The sequence below is a fragment of the Uloborus diversus genome, unplaced genomic scaffold, assembly GCF_026930045.1.
Source record: "Uloborus diversus isolate 005 unplaced genomic scaffold, Udiv.v.3.1 scaffold_14, whole genome shotgun sequence".
Taxonomy (NCBI): Eukaryota; Metazoa; Arthropoda; class Arachnida; order Araneae; family Uloboridae; genus Uloborus; species Uloborus diversus.
Genome location: NW_026558098.1, coordinates 1,009,180 through 1,032,563, shown reverse-complemented (window position 1 = coordinate 1,032,563; position 23,384 = coordinate 1,009,180). Strand labels below are relative to the sequence as shown.

The 23,384-nt window shown below is 35.5% G+C and overlaps 1 protein-coding gene across 1 annotated transcript in view; it reads right to left on the bottom strand.

Annotated features, from left to right (window-relative positions):
- Nucleotides 1–569: 569 nt before the first annotated feature.
- Nucleotides 570–23,384, bottom strand: part of LOC129232820 (spastin-like) — a 55,447-nt gene continuing 32,632 nt past the window's right edge. Inside the window, 11 exon segments of the mRNA XM_054866919.1 lie at nucleotides 570–593; nucleotides 595–648; nucleotides 650–694; nucleotides 4,899–4,939; nucleotides 6,426–6,496; nucleotides 9,186–9,308; nucleotides 10,082–10,161; nucleotides 13,833–13,924; nucleotides 20,649–20,724; nucleotides 22,861–22,881; nucleotides 22,884–22,934. Of these exon segments, the coding sequence (XP_054722894.1) occupies nucleotides 570–593; nucleotides 595–648; nucleotides 650–694; nucleotides 4,899–4,939; nucleotides 6,426–6,496; nucleotides 9,186–9,308; nucleotides 10,082–10,161; nucleotides 13,833–13,924; nucleotides 20,649–20,724; nucleotides 22,861–22,881; nucleotides 22,884–22,934 (678 nt within the window).

Genomic DNA, 23,384 nt, shown 5'->3' with positions numbered 1-23,384 from the left:
AAACTGTGATCAAAAACTAATTACGAATGTGAAAATAATCCATAACTAAAAGAAAAACAGTTCAATCTCTGCACCCGGAAAAAAATTATAACGAAAACACATTACGTCTCAAAATACATGTCGAGTGCCAAACTATAGATAATGTTGCCATCTAGCAACCATGCTGCCAAAAGTTTCGCCAAGCCTCCCACCAGTCACATGATGTATCCATGAACCCACTTTTTCATCACCAAGTCTGGCAAAGCTCGGTCTACTCTCATTATTAGTCTATGCTCATTTCTCTACGAGAGACATCTCGTGGATCGGTTTTACATTTCGTGGCGATGAGGCAAACCTCAAACATGAAAAATATTTCAAATGCATGCTATATACATATGCGTACGAATGTCCAACCTGTTCTCGAAACAATTTTGGACTCCAAAACTGCTCCACGAAGGCAACCGACGACAGCGAGAAGAAGGTAAATATGCACCGAAAGAGAAATGAAGTCTTCCTCGCGGACTACGATGTTCAAAGAGCGGGACAAGAAGAAGTCGAGTGGGGACGGCTCCGGTGCGGGGGGGGGCGTGTCAGATGGTGAGGTCTCCGTACTCCGCGTTCCCATTGGACGTAGGCGGCCAGGGAGTTTGCGGCGACGCTCTTCCGGATAGCGTTTCAGGGATTCGGCGAAGTCTTCCGCGGAAACACGGCGCATCTGGAAGAAAAAAGGGAACAGTTTCATTGTCCGACATTTATTTTCAAACCCACTCGTGTAGATGGCAGATACGGGTATACAGTCGAACCTCGATATAAGGTCACCCTTCGGGACTTCACAAAACTGACCTTATAAACCGAACAATATAGATTTTATACCATGTGTTTAAGGAATAAACATGTATGTAATATGAAAAATCCTTTGCTAGGCCTTTTCCATATTACCCGTATTTTCCTGCGTATAATCCGCGGATTATCTGCTGAAAAAGGCAAAGGTTTATGAGGTGCGGGATTATGCGCAGCCGCGGATTATCTGCGTTTTTTTTTTCGCTTAACACCAACGCATTGAACCTCAATATTTTTACAGTAGGATTCGCCGATCGAGATCGTACGCCGACCGAATGTTGTTTATTTTACGAAGCACGCATGTTCTTCCTCGCTGCCTAGCCTGTATGTTGGTTATTTTACGTTGCTTGAATGTTCCTCTTGGCGATTCAGGTAAAATAAGCAACATTACAGTGAAATAGGTAGGTAGGCCATTTGCACAAGATAAGATCGTTTGCTCCTTTGACTTAACTCTGTTTTTCAAGCAATTAGCGAACTATAATCAATATTTCAAAAAGAAATCATTATATTTTAGATTATCTTTCAGATTAATTTCGATTATGCCTTCAGAGTAATTACTTTTTCACGTTTTTAGTTTAGTTGCTCAAATGGTATATTAAATTCAAACGTTATCTTTTCACATCGTATTATCCGCGGATTATACGCCACCGCGGATTATACGAAGCTTTTCTTTCTTCGGACCGATTTTAGGACCTGCGGATTATAGGCCGCCCGCGGATAATACGCAGGAAAATACGGTAAGTTCTGTTCACTTATATGTCAGCTCGTATGAGTCACAGACATTATTTATTACACACTTAAATGCTTCTCATACCATATATGGTTATGTTCTAGGCTCAGATGAGATTCCCCTTAAAGTACCTACCAGACACTTTTCTTCCCTCCAGACTTAAGCCAGCCTCTGTCTGCGGTGCAAAGCCCAATAATATTTCGTTATTGCAATCTGCTCCTCCTATATAGATCACATGATCGAGGGATAATTATCTGTAATCTTTTCCCTATATAAAAATCGTGTCACAACTAAACAAGTGGGTTAGTTAAGAGAAGTTCCTGCTGGTATATTCTATGTAAAAATAAAGATATTGTGAATGTAGCTCTGTCCTCTTCCTACGTGGTAGATTATCACGGCCCAAACACTGCAACTTGCGAAAACCAAGATTCGTAATAAGAACCAGAGCGGCGGTTCTTACATGTATATACATTAATTCTTTTTTTAAATTTAAAACGTTCAAAATTATCAGTAATTAGGTTATAATAGTTTAATAGATTTGAAACAATAAAAACTTTTGGAATCAATAAGAGAATTTTAAAATGATTTTTTAGGACATTCAAGTAGAGTAAAACTGCTAACAAATATGCCTGAGCAGAGAACTGATGTGCAACGTATCTAACTTAAAAATTATCATTAATACTGATCTGATAGATTTTTTCTTTAATTTAAGCACAATGGTTTTCTAAATGTTCTCTGAAAATTTGCAGCTTCGGCTTCTCATGATTGGTCAAAAAGTACACTCTGAGTGTCCTCGTTACAGTAGAAGACCGTTATAACGCACACCTTGGGACCAGAGTTTTTGTGTTATAGAGATCATTTCACAAATTTTGAAACTAATATTCAGAATATATCTATATATTAGCCCTTCAGAATGAGTTTTAGCTGCAATGGGTATTAAAGCACCCATATTACAATGAGTTGTTCACAAATAAATATGTTTCACAATCAAAAATCCTGCACTTCTGCTAGCTTCATGGTTTGCATAGCAGCTGCATTTTCAAGAGCCATCTGGTATTTTCTGTTTACTATGAGTACTCATTCTCAATTTAAAAGCTTTGAATTAAGATGGAAAGATGGAAAACTTTCAAGATTTAATTTGCCTAACCATTTTTATGTTTGCAAAGCAAAACAGAGGGATTTTTTAGACTTCAAAACCTATTGTTTACTTCTGAAAAGGAGTGCGGTTTCTAGAGAATTGCGTTATACAGGTCGGCGTTATAACGGTCTTCTACTGTATTACTTTATACTTTAGTGTCACTGTCCTATTACTCACTTTCTACTGCATTCGGGGCAATAAGTGCAACGTTAATAGGAATACGGCTTTTCACTTTTTAAGGATCGTATATCTCGGAAAATTCTTGGAAGTGACTCTATTAAGCACTGAAATCATTTAAAGAAATCAGACAGAAGTGACCTTATAAGCGATTAATGTGTTAAGACTTGGCCATATATCCGATAAGACATAACATAGAATTCCTATTCAATGAATTGGGACTTTAGAAAAGTGACCTTATATGCGGGGTGACCTTATGTCGAGGTCTGACTGTATATACTTATACATAGTTAGATATACCGAATTACCCCTCTTGGAAATAAGTGAAGTTGATTGGGAAAATTGTATTCTCCAGATACAGCTTATTTGTCGCTCTACGAATGAGTAAAATTAAGCATTTTTGATTTTTTTTTTAACAGAGCTCTAATAAATTTATTTAAAGTTCAAACACAGCTTATTACAAAGCTGAAATATTTATCTTTTATTTCTGAAAAAAAAAAAGAATGATTTCAGCCAAGCCTTTGTAGAAATTTTCCTAGGTAAAATCGTGGTTCAAAAAGTACCGTTGTCGTCATTTCAAGCATAAATAACTAATACAATAATAACATTTGTACACTTCTTAAAAGAGGCTCAGTCATCTTGTTGAATACCTAAAAAAAATACCATCCAGCCAAATTTCATTGAAATATACTTACAAAATGTAATTTCTTGCAACAAACAGCTTTCCATTTTTATCAACTATATTTATGAAACATAGTTTTTCGCCAAAATGTTTTCCACTCCTTAGAATTATTTTCTTTTAGTGATGCAGATCCTAATCACAGCATTGTAACGCTCCCAGGCAGGTTTGGCAAAAACCCGGGTTTTTTTTAAAAAAGCTCATGGACCCAGGGTTCTTTGGGGTTTTGTTTTTAAAGTTTTTTTTTTTTAAACCCAACTAAAGCTGGGTTTTTTAAAAAAGAAATGTGGGTTTTTTTTTCTCTTTTTTTAGGGAAAATGGGGTGCTTGTAGCATATTGTAGTGTAAGTATATGGACAAAGCACAAAAATAATCTTGGGGGGAAAAATGGCTGGAAAATTCAGCATTTTCTGAAGAAAAGTGCAAAAAGATGACGAAACCCAAGAATGGTGAAGCTTCATATTTTTTAATTTTCATTATTACCAACAGTTAAGGCAAAGTTACTTCTCGAGTGATAAAATCTATTGTTCGTTTTTAATTACTACATTTTTTTTTTTGCATTTTTACATTTTGTTATGCAAAACGTTTGTAGAACGTCAAGTAGTTTAAATCTGTTTTTACTAATTTCCAGCTTAATCATGAATTTTATGTTGCCTGTTTTTCCATTTCTGTGTACAGAGTAAGAAATATTAAACTTTTTGTAAGATAATGAAAATACTGTACATCCTATTCTGTTTTCTGTCCGACCGTTTGAAAAACCTGTTCATTTCTAAAAAATATACCTTGTGTTTATTCGAGATTTGCGACGTGTTTGTTTGCAGAAAATAATTCACGTGAAAGCCTTTTAACTAGAGTAGTTTCCTCTGTACAATCTACAAATATCGAGAAAATCAGAGGTGACAGGACTTAGTCAAGATAATTTGAGTTATTTATTGACCACTTAAAGAAAAAAGTTAAATATATTTATTTAAAATCTTTGAAACATTTTGTCAATGCCGTTAAGAGTTAAGAAATACTATTACAGTTCAAAATTCATTTTTTATGTCCATTGTCTGTGGTGAAGAACAAAAAAGAATTTCAAATTGTGAAAGTATTTAATTTTTTTTTTTTTTTGAAAACTTCTCAGAAAGTTTAAAAAAACTCATAAGTGGGCAAAATAATGGGTTTTTTTAAATGGGTTTTTTCAAAAAACCCATTGGGTCCAATCCGGCCAACCCTGCCCAGGTCCTGTGTGCCCTGACCATAGTTTCGGTCTTTACCCATTTTGCAAATTATCCGGGATATTTGCTCATCCGTGGTTGAGCAAGAGTTTACCGTATCACCATTCACCAAGAGAGATAAATGTTAAGAACTCGCCTCTTGTGGGTTCACCGACTTCACCTCCTCTGGCTTCAACTCTGAAAACAGACAACATGCGTCATTTGGAGCAGATATTTGAGGCATAAAAATTTCATTTTGTAATGTTCTAAATATTATTTATTTACTACGAAAAAATTGTAATTATTAAGAATAACTAAATAAAAATACATTATAAAATGATCCATTATTATAGAGTAACTAGAGGAGCCGACAGACGTTGTTCTGTTCAAACTTTGTAAATTGAAAAGTTAAAAAATTTCAATGAACTGAGGTCCCTAGTTTCAAAACCGGATACTTGTAGAAAACCAAATTTTACAGACGTAAAAGTCCGGTTTTGAAACTGAGGCAGACCTTCCCGCCCCATTTCAAGGGGGAAAGAAGCGGTTTTTGAACCTAATATTGAGCAGGCAACAAAAAAAAAGAAAATCGAATTTTTTGCAAGTATCCGGTTTTGAAACTAGGGGCCTCAACTATCAAGTGTTTGAACCGTTTTGTTGAAAAAAATAAGTAAAAAGAAAATGCTTTAAGCTGCGCTTGGTGTCAGAAAGCGTACATTTATTACAACTTGATTCATCTAATGCCCACTGAGCAGTTGTTTTATTAACTATTTTTTTCTCCCGTACTTGATGGTTCGTTCCTTCAGCCATACTCAAAGGATAAAAAGCGTCCTCAGATATTAAGTGCAAAAAACTAACTACCCATCTAGGACAAACGGGAAATCCCGCTGCAACATCCCCCACATGAAAAAAAAAACAATCGAAAGGATATCGTTTAAAAAAATGATAAAGGAAAAACAGTTCTCTGAATAAGGCGAAAATCACTCATCCCTCCCTCCCCGTTCCTGTTGTAAAATAAACACATTCTTCAGCTAAAACCACTAAACCCTCTTTAAAAACAAAAAACAATTCTTTGCAATTTGAAATATTTCGCCAAATAAACAAAAAATACAATAAATCACATTAACAGTAGCTTTGAAATGTAAACAAACGATCCCGCAACTCTATTGTTTATAGCCAAAGTCGCCAAGCCACCACGTTACTGTAATCCAGCCGATTAATGAGCAAAGTCAACTCTGACCAATTAGCAGACCGATCTTTTGAACAAAACTTTTTAAACTTCATATATTGCCTAATTCGTTCTTTCCACCAAAGATAAAATCTTCCGCTGCACTGATCTTTTGTGTACAGAACTACCCTGTTGTAATTTATCTGGACGAAAATAAAATTTGTTTTGTCTTTAAATTCCATCATCTTTTCCCTCAATAATGTACTGATTAGCTTGATAATCCTTAAAGTATTCTTGACAGTGGTGCCAAAACAGATGGATTTCAGCCGAGAAACAAATGTCGATAGGTACGGTACTTTCTGACCATTTAATTAGGAAAACCCAAAGCACCGATCTGGTCACATGGTTCAACTACGACGACAGAACACACACCATGATGGGGGATTTCCCAATCATGATATCAATAAGTGGAAATAAATGATCTTGTGATCCGATCGGATCCGAAAGCTGGGATCTCACCTCTGATGGGTCCGAGGGCCGCGTCCTTGGCCAGGGCTGTCAAGTCACTGCCAGAGTAGCCCTCCGTCCACCTATAAGGAGAGAGAGACCACATGATCACTGTCGACCAATCACGAGAGACAATATACCCGCCGCATTTCGTCTTAAAAAATGCGGTCAAAAAAAAGTCCAGGGTGTCGGGGCTTTAAAAGCATTTATCAAAAATGATTTTCAGCCCCTTTTAAAAATAATGTACGAAATATAAATTTAAGGAATGTCAAACTCTTTATAGCACAATGGTCACAAAAAAGGACACCCATTAACCCCTTCCCTCTCACTCCCGTGATATTGCTGTGATGGGGAGTGCAATATTAACCCGACGAAACCATAAAATCATTCCATTTCTTCAGCCCGGAATACATTTTATTACTCTTTTTATTCACTAGATGGCAGCACCAGTCAACTTTAAACGTAATTGCGGATTTTAAATGTAATTGCAGAGATGCAGGAAGGAATTTTGGTACTACTTACCAGATTGTGACGTTGCCCTCTGTATCTCGAGCTTTGAAATTTACCACACAAGAAAAGTTTACTTATATTACACAAAAGATGAATAAAATCCTTTTTTAATGTTTAAAAGAAGTATTTCTTAAATTTTTGCTGCTTGCTTGTTGACTTTTCATTAAATTTGAATTTTTTTAAAAATTTCAATCTAAAAAATATTGAAAATGAAAAATTGAATGCACATGTTGTACATACACTTATTTTTATATCATTTTCTAAAATTAAAAAAATAGACTTTTATGACCGTTTTCTTGAAAATTATTCGATTGTTAAGGGGTTAAAAAATTTGTAAATATTTTTTTTATTCTCTTTGTTCTCTTTAGCAATCATAGATGGCTGCAGTACCAAAGTGGCTTTTTCTGATGTCCTCATTTCTTGTTCGAATCTTCCGGATTTTTGAACCCCAAAATGAGAATTTTCATAACATTTTAATTTTTTAAATTTTTGCTCATGTTTGTGCTGAACTTCTTCTATTTATTTGATCATTCAATATGAAATTATACTTCATTATGCTGAAACAAAAGTCGTAGCTCATTTGCAGTGGCGTGTAGTCCACGAAATTTGCTTCTTGTAATGCATTGTGCCACCCTATACAATAAATAAATCATATTTTTACAAAAAATAACTGTGTACTTTTGTTCAATAGGCTCAGTATAGCATACTTATGAGAACAAAATAAGAATGATTGTTAACTGAAAGTGGATGTTAAAAGATTGCTGCGCCATTACATAAAAGCGCTTTTTTACGCATAACATTCAAAAAACGTCAAGTACTGTGCCCGCCGCTTATTACAATTACATTCGTTCTGAGGACATTTGATTTTATAAAGGGGCTGATTTTATTGACCAGCATACCTCTACATTCAAAAACATATGAAAGGTTTTGAAGCTTAAATACTCTAAAAATGAATTGAATTACTTCATTTATTTTTGTTTTATGTATATAGTTATTTTAACTAAACATAAGGTACATTTTTTTTTTAATTTGCACAAGGATCTTAAAATAAATGCGTATTGTTTGCTTAACAGAATTGGGAGAGCAAAGATTCAATATCCTTTGAGAGTTTATAAAGTACTTTGTAACGTCCAACTTTTAACAGTGTATTTTCCTCTTTGCTCTTAAGTGCATCGTATTTTCTGACTTCCATTGAAGAGTCAAATTTGACTCTGAGATTTCCTCATCTCCCGAGACCGATTCCTTGACTTCTTGGTGCGTCTTTAACAATTTTTTCCGCACAATATCCAAAAGTTCTATTTTATAAAACGACGATAGTGATTTTATCAAAAGATGGTTTTTAATATGTTTTGCCATCGCAATAATTCATTTCAGGGCATATTTTAAAGGAGTTTTTTTTTTTTGGGCAATTGCCCACACAGTCAAATAAAATTGCGCACCTACATTTTCCTAAATTTTTCCATCGGTTATGTGTTTCTATATGTGTTCCCCATTCGATGCAAGTGTATTGGGTAGTTTCCAGTTATAACATAGTCCAATCGGACCATTGTGCCGGAACGACAATTGAAACAAACAAAAGATTGACTATTACTCTGAATGGCTGTGGGAAGGTCTATTTCAACCAGCAGCCATTCGTCATAAAATTTCTGCAAATTAAAAACCGAAGAGAAGGAAAACCAGATGCTGAACTTTACAAAGAGAGGTTTTATATGAAATCTTTTTTTTTTGAAAAAGACAACGTTGTTTGAATTTGGTTGTATTAAAATGAACGGTTGTATTATAATGAATGAAATTTTAAAAAAAATCAAAAACTCAGTGACCGTTTGAACTATTTTAAACGCCGAGTCACAGCATTTATGTCCTTTACACTCTTTTCCTGTCGAACGAAACGACCATTAGCAATCATTTCCCTAATTCCAATTTTCACACCCCAACTCTTTTTTGACGATCATTCAACTAACAAAAACTACATTTACACCCCCCCCTTCCGAGGAAGTTGGAGTTGCCCACAAAGTCAAATTTCCTTAAAATATGCCCTGATTCATTTCTTCCAGATTTGATTTTAAAAAGAGGCTGATTTTATAATCCAGTGATTTTATTAGTGGCGGGTACTGTGTTTTCAACAAGTCATTGCCGAAAGTCGACTATTTTAAAAATTCTGAAACTGAAAAAAAAATCAAATGATTATTTTTTTAAGGAAAAAGATTTCGGATTTTGAAATCGGGGTCTGGTACATCCGATCGATGGTAAGGAGGGACTCACTTGGCCAGCTGCTTGATGTCGTTCTTGGAGAGGGAGTTGTCCTGCTTGGCCAGGAGCTTCTCCAGGAGTCGGACCCTGGTCTCTCTGTCGGGGAGGCTCACGTACACCCTCTTGCTGAACCTCCTGCACATCGGGAATCAAATAAAATAAAAATGAAATTGAGTCACAGGCTGCAAGTACTGGCAAATGGGTAATTCCCTGTTTGTTGTTTATGTTACTTACAAATAGAATATTAAATTTAAAGTGAAATGGGGATTTTTCACAGATTTAAGCTAATTGGTAGCAGCAAGAAAAATAGACTGCAAAGGAAAAACCAAATAATAAGGAGTTAATTTGCTTAAAAATTCATACATTCTCCAATCTCTACCAGAAAAGTAGCTACAAAAATTTAATTACTGAAATCCGAAAAAAAGAAAAGGAAATCAATATATAATGAAAATACAATATAAAATAAGTAGGTATAGGGTAACACATGTTAAAATAACTTAAAAAATTAAAAATAATTGAAATAATTTCAAGATGCAAAAGGATTGAAATCGGCTGCCATTTTCGGCAAAGCACGTGCTTCGTTGAACATGCAATGTGGAGAGCTTCTAAAAAATTAATTTTTACTAAATGAGTTATTAATTGGAAAAATTCTTATTCCCCGACATTGGTAGACTAGAAAAAGGGCGCCATCTATTGAGAAGAAAGTGAAACTTTCTGATGATTGACTGAAACAACGGGAGAAAATCGTAAAAAAACGGGAAATCGGGAGATGGAAGCAAAAAACGGGAGTCTCCCGTTAAAAACAGAAGAGTTGGCAAGTATGTGACTCTACCCCTTGCACTGGTTATTAACTCTGGCACTGACCTCCCTTTGCTGCTCAAGTGTGAAACAAGACAAAAGGGGCCCACCTGAGCGCTGCATCATCCAACTCCTGGGGCCTGTTAGTGGCCCCCATCACCAGGACCCTCTCGCTGCCCGAAGACCGCAACTGGAAAGGAAACAAACCGGATTTCAACCACGGTTTTGACCGTCATACTGAGGAATACAGTATGAGACTTACCTATTTTCAGTACACTAAACCGGAAAATTAAAAATGCGACCGACTACTCTCACAGAAATAAACGGAAGAATAGTTCCATGTTCTTACTTTAAGAGGCCACAGTACCTTTCAAACATTTTTTTAAAATTTAAGTAAATTTTATATTTCTTTGAAACCATAACATGCATACTTATTTCCAAAATCAATAATTTATTTTCAAAATTTAAAAATATTGCCTACTTTTTTTTGAAAATTCAAAAAATTGAGGAAAATTTTGATTTTTTCACATCCCTAAGGCTTTTTTATTTTTGCACTAATTTTAAAATTTTTTTTTGCTAAAAGATAACTATAATCATCTCTAAAAATCTGTGCATTCATTTGCTTACGAGTTTATTAGAAAATTTTCAGTGATTAATTACGTAAAAAATCAAAGTTTTTTTTAAAAAAATTGGTTTTTAAAGGCTTAACATGCTCTAAACATTTGAGTCATTTATAAAATGCGTATCCAATGCACAGTTTCGTCAAATAGGTTATCCCGATTGCAAAAAATATTACTTTAAAGCTTTATCTTTAATAGAAAAACATCCTTGGGGATTCTAATGACATGAAAACACAAAAATAACATCATCGAGAAAAAGCAGTTTAAAATTTTTCTTTTGCATAAGAGCGAGCATGGCCTAAAACCACTCATAATGTTTTAAATATTTGAACTAAAGCAATGAAACTTTTCCCCTGTGTTCAGAATAGTTTTTAGTCTTGAAATAAGCAATGAATTTATTTATTTATTTATTTTTTTTTTTTTTTTTTGATCGTTTCATCATTTTTGAGGTACCCCTTAAACATTTTTCCAGAGAAATATTTTACTTTGAGCCATTTGCTGTTCAAATTATCATTCAACTGACTGGCAAAGTTTGAAAATGGCTAACCTCAAAGTTTTTTTTAAAAGAAAATTCTTTCTTCCATCTACACTGTAGAACTAAATGTTTTCAGTGAGAAATACACGATTTTAAGCAGCTGATTTCTAAAAAATCACATCTGACTGAAATAATCTTTCTGAAGGCAGATTTTCCGGGGACTTTTCTTTTACGATGGAACTCTGCAACGGTCCACAGATGTGTTATAGCAGATGAAAATGAAAGAAGATTTTAAACAAAATTTGGGGATATGCTAGTGTTTTCACAATGCATCACAATAGAGTGAAATTTAAAAGAAAACTTGCATTTACAAATGTCCAGCGTTCTCTCTCTCTTTACATCAATATATATTTATTATTATTATTAATATTATTTAGTAAAATTCCTCAAAATTGTATAAGTTTTGCAATTTATTCGAAAACTGTTGCAAAAACATTAATTGTTCTTACGCCAGAATTGAAATCACGTTAAGAATAAACTTTAAAGTACTTGAAACAACAGTACGGCGGTAAGATGTTCAAATTAATAAATGGAAATCAATCCCTTTTTATTACTTGGTTTACTATATTAATGAAATAAATAGAAATGCACACAAATTTTTATCACCAAAAGCTCTAAACTATTCATATTTTTAAGATCATTCAAGGGAAGGAAAAAAAAAAGGAACACGTTAAAATGGCATGAAATCACTTAAAAATTGTTCAAATTAGCGTTCTGGGGGGTGTGCCCCCCCTCCCAGGCCTTTTCGTAACATAAAATGCTTTCAGTTATGTCACGCAATAAAAAACTGCCTCGATGGGTCGAAACCTACAAGGAAAAATCTGTTTTGTATTTTGAGCTGTCAAAAATTTAATTTTCAGACCTTTTCTATATTCGCAATTCAATTTCATGACTCATTAATTATCATTCAATTCCTCTACCACACTCTCCCTTTATCTATTTGTTCAAATTTTTAATTGCTAATAAAATACTTTGCATTCACCCACTCGAGTTCAAATACATTTTTTTTTCCATTTGTAGGTGATGACACTCGATGTTAAGGGGTACGTTTCAAACATTTTTTTTTAATTTAAGTAAATTTTATATTTCTTTGAAACCACAACATGCATTAGAACAGTTAGTAATCCAACGTTGTGAAGCACAAAAATTGCAAAAACTTTGCAATTTTTGTGCTTCACAACGTTGGATTACTAACTGTTCTAATTTTCAGCACAAAGGTATTTATTCATTACATAACATGCATTCTTATCTCTTAATCAATAATTTATTTTCAAAATTTAGAAATATTGCCTACTTTTTTAAAAATTCAAAAAAATTGCAGAAAATTTCAATTTTTTGAAATCCTTACGGCTTTTTTATTTTTGCACTAATTAAAATTTTTTTTTTTTGCAAAACGATCACTATAATCATCTCTAAAAATCTGTGCATTCATTTGCTTATGAGTTTATTAGAACATTTTCTGTGATGAATTATGTAAAAAATCAAAGGTTTTTTTATAAAAAAAATTTGGTTTTTAAAAGTGTAACATGCTCCAAACATTTGAGTCATCTATAAAATGCTTATCCAATGCACAATTTTGTCAAATATGTTATCCAAGTTGCAAAAAGTATTACTTTAAAGCTGTATCTTTAATAGAAAAAAAAAATCCTTAGGGATTCTAATGACATGGAAACACAAAAAAGCCATCATCGAGAAAAAGCAATTTAAAGTTTTTCTTTTGCATAAGAACACATAGCGAGCATGACCTAAAACCACTCATAACTTTTAAAATATTTGAACTACAGCAATGAAACTTTTCACGTGTGTTCAGAATAGTTTTTAGTTTTGAAATAAGTGATAAAAATTTTTTGATCGTTTCATCATTTTTGAGCTACTGTAACCCCTTAATAGCTTTTTCAAACATTAATTCATCCATTAAATTTAATGAATTAATTTTAGTTTTATATGAGAAAAAATGTTTCATGATTCTCATATGTTTATACATTAATTGTAACTAAAATAAAATCAACGAAGAGAATTTTGTTGACCCAAGTAGGAATTGACTTAATTATCATTATTATTATTTAGTTTTTAGTACAGAAGAAGACCGTTATAACGCCGACCTGTATAATGCAATTCTCTATAAACCACACTACTTTTCAGGAGTAAACAATAGGTTTTGAAGTTGAAAAAAATCCCTCTGTTTTGCTTTGCAAACATAAAAATGGTTAGGCGAATTAAATTTTGAAAGTTTTTTATCTTTTCATCTTAGTTAAAAGCTTTTAAATTGAAAATGAGTACTCATAGTGAACAGAAAATGCCAGATGGCTCTTGAAAATGCAGCTGTTATGCAAACCATGAAGATGCAGGATTTTGATTGTGAAACATATTTATTTGTGAGTAACTCATCGTAATATGGGTGCTTTAATACTCATTGCAGATAAAACTCATTCTGAAGTGCTAATATATAGGTATATTCTGAATATTAGTTTCAAAATTTGTGAAATGATCTATATAATGCAAAAACCTGTATAACGCAAAAGCTCTGTCCCAAGTTGTGCGTTATAACGGTCTTCTACTGTACATTAATTGAAACTAAACTAAAATCAACAAAGAGAACTTTAATGACCCAAGTAGGAACTGACTTTATTATTATTTTGTTTTTAGTACTTGTTTATTAACTATTCACTACATGCAATTCGGTAAAACAAAAGTAAAAAGTCTCACCCCATCGAATTCGACGAGGAACTCTGTCTTCAGTCGCCTGGAAGCTTCGTGCTCGTTCTCTTTTCGCTCGTTCAGCAGGGAGTCCACCTCGTCTGAGAGAGATCGGCAAGAATTATTCGTCCAAAAAAAGAAAAAATTAATTTGAATTTTTACTTCTTAAATTCAAATTATGTTTTTCGCAATCATGAGTGTGTGTGTGTATGTAGGCGTGTGTGTGGGGGTATGTGTGTTTGTGTGTAGGGTGGTGTGTGTATGTGTGTGTAGGCATATGTGTGTGCGTCTGTGTGCAGGTATGAGTGTGTGGGTAGTTGTGTTTATTAGTATTTGTGTGCGGGGGGGATGTGTGTGTGTATGTAGGTGTGTGTGTGGGGGTATGTGTGTTTGTGTGTGTGGGGGGATGTGTATGTGTGTGTAGGCATATGTGTGTGCGTCTGTGTGCAGGTATGAGTGTGTGGGTAGTTGTGTTTATTAGTATTTGTGTGCGGGGGGGATGTGTGTGTGTGTGGGGGTATGTGTGTTTGTGTGTGTGGGGGGATGTGTATGTGTGTGTAGGCATATGTGTTTGCGTCTGTGTGCAGGTATGAGTGTGTGGGTAGTTGTGTTTATTAGTATTTGTGTGCGGGGGGGATGTGTGTGTGTATGTAGGTGTGTGTGTGGGGGTATGTGTGTTTGTGTGTGTGGGGGGATGTGTATGTGTGTGTAGGCATATGTGTGTGCGTCTGTGTGCAGGTATGAGTGTGTGGGTAGTTGTGTTTATTAGTATTTGTGTGCGGGGGGGATGTGTGTGTGTATGTAGGTGTGTGTGTGGGGGTATGTGTGTTTGTGTGTGTGGGGGGATGTGTATGTGTGTGTAGGCATATGTGTTTGCGTCTGTGTGCAGGTATGAGTGTGTGGGTAGTTGTGTTTATTTTATTAGTATTTGTGTGTGGGGGGGATGTGTGTGTGTATGTAGGCGTGTGTGTGGGGGTATGTGTGTTTGTGTGTAGGGTGGTGTGTGCATGTGTGTGTAGGCATATGTGTTTGCGTCTGTGTGCAGGTATGAGTGTGTGGGTAGTTGTGTTTATTAGTATTTGTGTGTGGGGGGTATGTGTATGTGTGTGTAGGCATATGTGTTTGTGTCTGTGTGCAGGCATGAGTCTGTGGGTAGTTGTGTGTAGGTGTGTGTGTATGTGTTTGTGTATGTGTGTAGATGTATGTATGTGTGTGTCTGCGTGTAAGTGTAGGATATTGACGCAACCTGGAGACGGTTTTCGCGAGTGTGTGTATGTAGGCGTGTGTGTGGGGGTATGTGTGTTTGTGTGTAGGGTGGTGTGTGCATGTGTGTGTAGGCATATGTGTTTGCGTCTGTGTGCAGGTATGAGTGTGTGGGTAGTTGTGTTTATTAGTATTTGTGTGTGGGGGGGATGTGTATGTGCGTGCAGGCATATGTGTTTGTGTCTGTGTGCAGGCATGAGTCTGTGGGTAGTTGTGTGTAGGTGTGTGTGTATGTGTTTGTGTATGTGTGTAGATGTATGTATGTGTGTGTCTGCATGTATGTATGCGTGTAAGTGTAGGATATTGACGCAACCTGGAGACGGTTTTCGCGAGTGTGTGTATGTAGGCGTGTGTGTGGGGGTATGTGTGTTTGTGTGTAGGGTGGTGTGTGCATGTGTGTGTAGGCATATGTGTTTGCGTCTGTGTGCAGGTATGAGTGTGTGGGTAGTTGTGTTTATTAGTATTTGTGTGTGGGGGGGATTATTCGTCAAAAAAGAACCACAATAAATATGCTCGATCGAATCGATAGATCGCCCGGGAATGTGTTCGGCAAAGGAGAAAAAAATAGTTCCAAAATCTGCCCATAGATGGCGCTGTGGTGGGTCCAAATCGTTTCCTATTGGCCGAGACCTGACGTGGTGAGTTACATGGTTTTGAGTTTCCAGTTTGTAGTGGAACAATATGGAGGACATCTATGAGGTACTCTCTTGTTTCATTAAGCTCTTATTTTTTTTTCTCGTCACTAAAAGTTGATTTTCCAGTAAACGTTAGTAAATGGCTCATAAACCCTGTGAACTTGTCGCTTCCTTTCGATTGACAACGTTTCCATGCTCGATGAATCTCCGTATCATTTGACCGCGGATTGTATGTAATTTGGCAATCTGCCAAGTAAAGAGTATTCCATCTGAATGCAGCTAGCAGGGGAGAAGGGAAAATAATGATGGGATTTTGATGCACGCTTTTTATAATGTCACTAGTGCCTTATTCATTGATTGCATTCTCAAAAATAAAATAAGGGGAAATAAAAATAGTTACCATGGAAAAAAACAAAACGAAAAGAAAATATTTTCATATCGTTCAGGAACGTAAAGGCGAAATGGTAAGCTCAAAACTTTGTGGTGAATAAATAAATCAATTTGTTTTTGCCGTGAGAATATAGATCGAATATACTTTAGATTAAAAAATTGTTGCTGAGAGCAAATTTTTTATTTTTACAAAACTAAGGCTAAATAATAGAGAGGCAAAAGTGCACATCTGTAGCAAACCAACTAACACCCCTATAAACTAATAGCTACGCCCATTTCCGCCTATAAACCGGATATTAGACTTTCCATGCAATCGATGCTCGGAAAGTAGTGCGTTCTTCCCCTCAAATGATTTTGACAGCGCCATCTATCCACACATTTTAGAACTATTCCTTTACCTTCACTAAACATATTCCGGTGAAATACCGAGTCGTTTGGTCCGGTAGTTTTTCGACCGAAGCATCGTGAAATTGAAGCTTTTTTTAATTTGATTTTTTAGCGGTTGAACCGTTCAAAAACGCTAACCATCGGTGTTCACAAAAGGGCTCGAAACATCTTTATCTAAAAATCCAGCGATGATAAATACCGTCACATGGGATTTTAATGGACTGCAATTGAGGCAGTGCAAAGGGATGCAAGTGGCGAAATTAAAAATTTGGAGATATAACCAGTATGCATGGTAGGCATACTTGCCAAGCTTCGAAGGAAAAAAAACAGGAGATTTTACTAGAGGTATATAGGTGATTCACGATCGACATATCCGCGCTACAGAATTATTAAATTATGCTTTTAAATAACATGAATATTAAATTTAAAGTGAAATGGGGATTTTTCGCAGATGTAAGCTAATTGGTAGCAGCAAGAAGAATAAGAAGAATATACTGCAAAGGAAAAACTAAATAATAAGGAGTGAATTTGCTTAAAGTTTCGTACATTCTCCAGTCTCTACCAGAAAAGTAGATACAAAAATTTAATTACTAAAATCCGGAAAAAAAAAAATCAATATATAATGAAAATACAATATAAAATAAGTAGGTATAGGGTAGCACACGTTAAAATAACTTCAAACTTTCAAAATAATTGAAATAATTTCAAGATGCAAAAGGATTGAAATCTGCTGCCATTTTCGGCACAGCACGTGCTTCGTTGAACATGCAATGTGGAAAGCTTCTAAATAATTAATTTTTACTAAACGAGTTATTAATTGGAAAAATTCTTATTCCCTGACATTGGTAGAGTAGAAAAGGGCGCCATCTATTGAGAAGAAAGTGAAACTTTTTGATGATTGACTGGAAAAACTGCAAAGACGGGAGAAAATCGTAAAAAACGGGAAATCTGGAGATGGAAGCAAAAAACGGAAGTCTCCCGTCAAAAATAGTAGAGTTGGCAAGTATGGATATTCCTTTCCTTCGCTAAACACATTCCGGTGAAATATCGAGTCATTTGGTCCGGTTGTTTTTCAACCGAAGCATCCTGAAATTGAAGCTTTTTAAAATTTATTTTTTAGGGGTTGAACCATTCAGAAACGCTAACCATCGACGTTCACAAAAGGGCTCAAAACGTCTTTATCTAAAAATCCAGTGACGATAAATACCATCACACGGTATTTTGAGGGACTGCAATTGAGGCAGTGAGAAGCAAAGGGATGCAAGTGGCAAAATTAAAAATTTGCAGATATAACCAGTACGCAAGGTAGGCATACTTGCCAACCTTCGAAGGAAAAAAACAGGAGATTTTACTAGAGGTACATAGGTGATTCACCATCGACATATCCTCGCTACAGAATTATTAAATTATGCTTTTAAATAACATGAATACTAAATTTAAAGTGAAATGGGGATTTTTCGCAGATGTAAGCTAATTACTACCACCAAGAAGAATATACTGCAAAGTAAAAACCAAAGAATAAGGAGTGAATTGGCTTAAAGTTTCGTACATTCCCCAGTCTCTACCAAAAAAAGTAGCTACAAAAATTTAATTACAAAAATCCGGAAAAAAAAATCAATATATAATGAAAATACAATATAAAATAAGTAGGTATAGGGTAGCACACGTTAAAATAACTTCAAACTTTCAAAATAATTGAAATAATTTCAAGATGCAAAAGGATTGAAATCTGCTGCCATTTTCGGCAAAGCACGTGCTTCGTTGCACATGCAATGTGGAAAGCTTCCAAAAAATTGATTTTTACTACACGAGTTATTAATTGGAAAAATTCTTATTCCCTGACATTGGTAGAGTAGAAAAGGGCGCCATCTATTGAGAAGAAAGTGAAACTTTTTGATGATTGACTGGAAAAACTGCAAAGACGGGAGAAAATCGTAAAAAACGGGAAATCTGGAGATGGAAACAAAAAACGGAAGTCTCCTGTTAAAAACAGTAGAGTTGGCAAGTATGGATATTCCTTTCCTTCGCTAAATACATTCCAGTGAAATATTGAGGCGTTCGGTCCGGTAGTTTTTCGACCGAAGCATCGTGAAATTGAAGTTTTTTAATTTGATTTTTTAGGGGTTGAACCATTCAAAAACGCTAACCATCGGTGTTCACAAATGGGCTCGAAACATCTTTATCTAAAAATCCAGCGATGATAAATACCGTCACACGGTATTTTGAGGGACTGCAATTGAGGCAGTGAGAAGCAAAGTGGCAAAACTAAAAATTAGGAGATATAACCAGTACGCATGGTAGGTGAACCCCATAGACTAATAATGAAAGTAGACCGAGCTATGGCAACCCTTTTGCTGCTCATAAACCAAACCATGTGACTGGTGGATGTCCTAGCAACAGCGGAAATAAAATTCATAGAATGGATGGAACTCGGAAGAATGATCTTTTATGGAGTCCGATTTGTAAATTTGTTATTCTGAGTTGTAAATATTTTGTTAATACAGTGAGTTTTTCCTTTAGATAGTACTGTGCATTTTCTTTAGTCAATTTCAATAACTCTCTAAGCCCAAAAAGAATCGGCAAACGGTGAGATTTTTACCTACAATTTCAATTTAAGATACCGATTAGTACATTTTTGCGTTAACGCAAAAAGTTTATGCCAACGCTGACGTAGCAGTTCCAAATAAAATAAAAGTGACTGAAAACTGTGATCAAAAACTAATGACTAATGTCAAAATAATGCATAACTAAAAGAAAAACAGTTCAATCTCTGCACCCGGAAAAACAATTATAATGAAAACACATTACGTCTTAAAATACGTGTCGAGTGCCAAACTATAGATAATGTTGCCATCTAGCAACCCTGCTGCCAAAGTTTTCACCAGTCACATGATGTATCCATGAACCCATTTTTTCATCAGCAAGTCTGGGAAAGCTTGGTCTACTCTTATTATTAGTCTATGGTGAAGCTCTCCTCTGTCTTGGGGCAAGAGAGGGTACTACAGAGGTGATGAGTTCATCAAAAAATACCTGAAAGTTTCAAAGCGAGAACGGAGGGGGGGGGAGGTGTAATCTTTGGCCCCTATTACTTAAGTGCACCTTTGCCATAGTTTTAAATAGTTCTGAGTCAAAATATTGTGTGTACATTTGATTAAATTTTTAATGGATTACAAAGTTACTTTTGAGCTGCTGTTATACAAATTATCTTGACATTTGTCCATCTTAAGGGATAGGTGTCCATATTAAGGCTCTTGCAGGTATATTTGATGAGCATTATATAATAATTAAAAAAAAAAATTGCGGAGGTAGGGAGATAAAAGTATAACGGAAAAAAAACATAATTCCGGTATTTTCGGACATAAAAATACCGGAAATACTTCCGAAAATACCGGAAGTTCGGTAAAATACCGGAACACAATCACCCCTGGTACTAGTAGCCCTGGTAGTTGCTGCTATACAGCATGATTTAGGAAAAAAATATTCAATGAAAGCCCACATAGGACGTAATCTTTAAACGCGTTTTATTCAACCACTGACATCTCTTTTGCTTCTCACTGCCTCAAATGTTGATGACGTTGCTTGTGGCGAAAGAATTGAAACGATCGTCCGATGGCCAAGGAAGGTAAGGCTTTTAAATAACATGAATACTAAATTTAAAGTGAAATGGGGATTTTTTGCAGATGTAAGCAAATTGGTAGTAGCAAGAAAAATATACTGCAAAGGAAAAACTAAATAATAAGGAGCGAATTTGCTTAAAGTTTCGTACATTCTCCAGTATCCTTCATAAAAGTAGCTACAAAAACTTAATTACTAAAATCCAAAAAAAAAAAGGAAAACTATATATAATGAAAATACAATATAAAATAAGTAGGTATAGGGTAGCTCATGTTAAAATAACTTCAAACATTAAAAATAATTGAAATAATTGCAAGATGCAAAAGGATTGAAATCTGCTGCCATTTTCGGCAAAGCAGGTGCTTCGTTGAACATGCAATGTGGAAAGCTTCTAAAAATTTAATTTTTAGTAAATGAGTTATTAATTGGAAAAATTCTTATTCCCTGACATTGGTAGACTAGAAAGGGGCGCCATCTATTGAGATTTGTGCTTTGTTGAACATGCAAACGATTGTCCGATGGACGGGATACTCACCGATGAAAATGATGGAGGGATGCAGCTCCCTGGCAACGGCAAACAAGGCACGGACCAGCTTCTCCCCCTCCCCCACCTGCAAAAAGAACAATTCCGGATTTGAAAAAACAATGAAACAACTCGCTAGTACTTTTTACATGCACCATTTTTTTAAGGAAGAAAACACATCTGACACTTCTCCCCATCTAAATAAATTCTCAATCCATTTTAAACAACATTTTCCCCTCATAGGTACATACTGTTACAAATTCTGTAAATAGTAATTATTGTAGTAACGTAACCTGGAAATTGTTTCCCGTAATGAATATACAGCCCCTGTACATTCGGCTGAAGTATACGATCCCCTATTTTTCATTGATAAAATTTGATATCGGTCTACTATTTTCGAGTGGCATTTGGAATCTTGTGGAATATTTGAGAGATTTCTTTCGATGTTTATAAATAGCGGCCCGCGTGATAAAAAGTCAGTCTCGATTGAGAATTTGAGCTGAGAGTGAGCTCTGTTTATTGCGAGGCATTTTGCCGTGTTGTTTTTCGTATTCGGAAGTAAATATGTGTGTAACCGTCGAGTTTACGGTGTTGTGTGATACAGTAGAATACCTTTATAATGCCGACCTATATAACGCAATTCTCTATGAACCGCACAACTTTTCAGAAGTAAACAATAGGTTTTGTAGCTTAAAAAGTCCCCCTGTTTTGCTTTGCAAACATAAAAATTGTTAGGCAAATTAAATTTTAAAACAGTTTTTCATCTTTCCATCTTAATTCAAAGTTTCTAAATGAAAATTAGTGTTCACAGTAAACAGAAAATACCAGCAGATGGCTCTTGAAAATGCAGCTGTTATGCAAACCATGAAGCTAGCAGAAGTGCAGGATAATTCACTTTCTTATGATTGTGAAACATATTTATTTGTGAACGACTAATTGTGATATTGGTGCTTTTAATACTCATTGCAGATAAAACTCATTCTGAAGTGCTAATGTACAGATATATTCTGAATATTAGTTTCAAAATTTGTGAAATGATCTATATAACGCAAAAGCTCTGGTCCCAAGGTGTGCGTTATAACGGTCTTCTACTGTATTTGCTTAATTGCTGATGATTAATTTAGCAGTTGTTGACGATCTTCCCTGTACATAGTGTAAATAAATTTCCTGTATTCTTAATCAAGAACTGTGTCGTCCTTTCAAGAAAGTTGGAAAGCAATACCGGGATCCGTTACAATACTGTCCAAACCACAGATTGCATGGAATTTTAAAACCTCCAGATAAGACGAATCTATGTGAATGAGGGGGAAAAGTAAAACTACTGAATGTTCTCCTGTTTTGCATGGAAACCAGGTAAATAATTTCCTGTGCTGCATATGGTGAGGAGATCTCCACTGCGGCAGGAAATGCAGTCACCATTGACAGGTTTCATGCTTTTGTGTGCCAAGTGCTTGTGTGTGGACTCCCAGTGGTATGAACTTTTTTTTCATTAGTTGTTCCTGTACTGTACCAACAATGTGGCACTGTACATAAAATACACCGCCAGCTCAGTCATTTCCAGCCGAGGACTGCAGTTTCGTGCTCATTGGCACTCATCAGCCCGGGCATAGGAAAATGACTGAGCTGGAGGTGGAAAACCTCTTCAGGAAGCCAAGAGTGCCAAACAAATTGGTAGCTTAACATAGAATTAGCACTGACCAGACGAGTGATCGAAACAATGGTTCGGTTCAACTCGAATTTTGAAGGCAAAGGCAGGTATATTCAGTAAGTTACAACCCTATAGCCAGGGCTAAGGCAGAAATATGTAACTTACTGAACTTACTTTTTGATATGTAACTTACTGAATAAATAATGTGCCATTGTGTTTAGGGTTGTTTTATTGAGGACTTTTAGAACCGTCCGAATTTTGAGAAAACGAATATGTGATATTTCTTGGTGTTGTATGTTGGGGGGGGGGGGGGGGGGGGAATGTTTAATTCATTTATGGGGATTTCATTTTATAAATGCTTGATTGTCTTTTCCTATATACACTTATATATTTGTTTCGAATAAATCGTTATTTAAATAGAAATTCAGTTTCCGTCGCTCATTTCTCCCAGACCGACCATTCCACATCGGTTGGTCCCTTTTCTGAAGGCCAACAGTAAATACTTGACTTTGCCCCACGTTCCCCTACATGCGATCGACCAGATTTGACAAAACAGACAGCAGAGGAATAACTTACGTATTTGGAAGTGAGGGAAGATGGCACTGATGATTCAGGAAGGTGGAGTTGGATTCGCAGGCAACAGCCTTGGCCTGCAAATAGACACACACACACACCGTTAGCGTTGACGTCGAAAGAGAGTTTTCGACCTGACATGAGTTTAAACCGGAGTTAAACCATTCTTGGAAAACTAGAGGTATATAGGTGATTCACCAGCGACATATCTTCACAACAGAATGATTAAATTATGCTTTTAAATAACATGAATACAAAATTTAATGTGAAATGGGGATTTTTTCACAGATGCAAGCAAGTTGGTAGCAGCAAGAAAAATATAGTGCAAAGGAAAAACCAAATAATGAGTGAATTTGTTTAAAGTTTCCTACATTCCCCAGTCTCTACCAAAAAAGTATAGCTACAAAAATTTAATAACTAAAATCCCCCCCCCCCCCCAAAAAATCAATATATAATGAAAATAAAATATAAAATAAGTAGGTATAGGGTAGCACACGTTAAAATAACTTCAAACTTTCAAAATAATT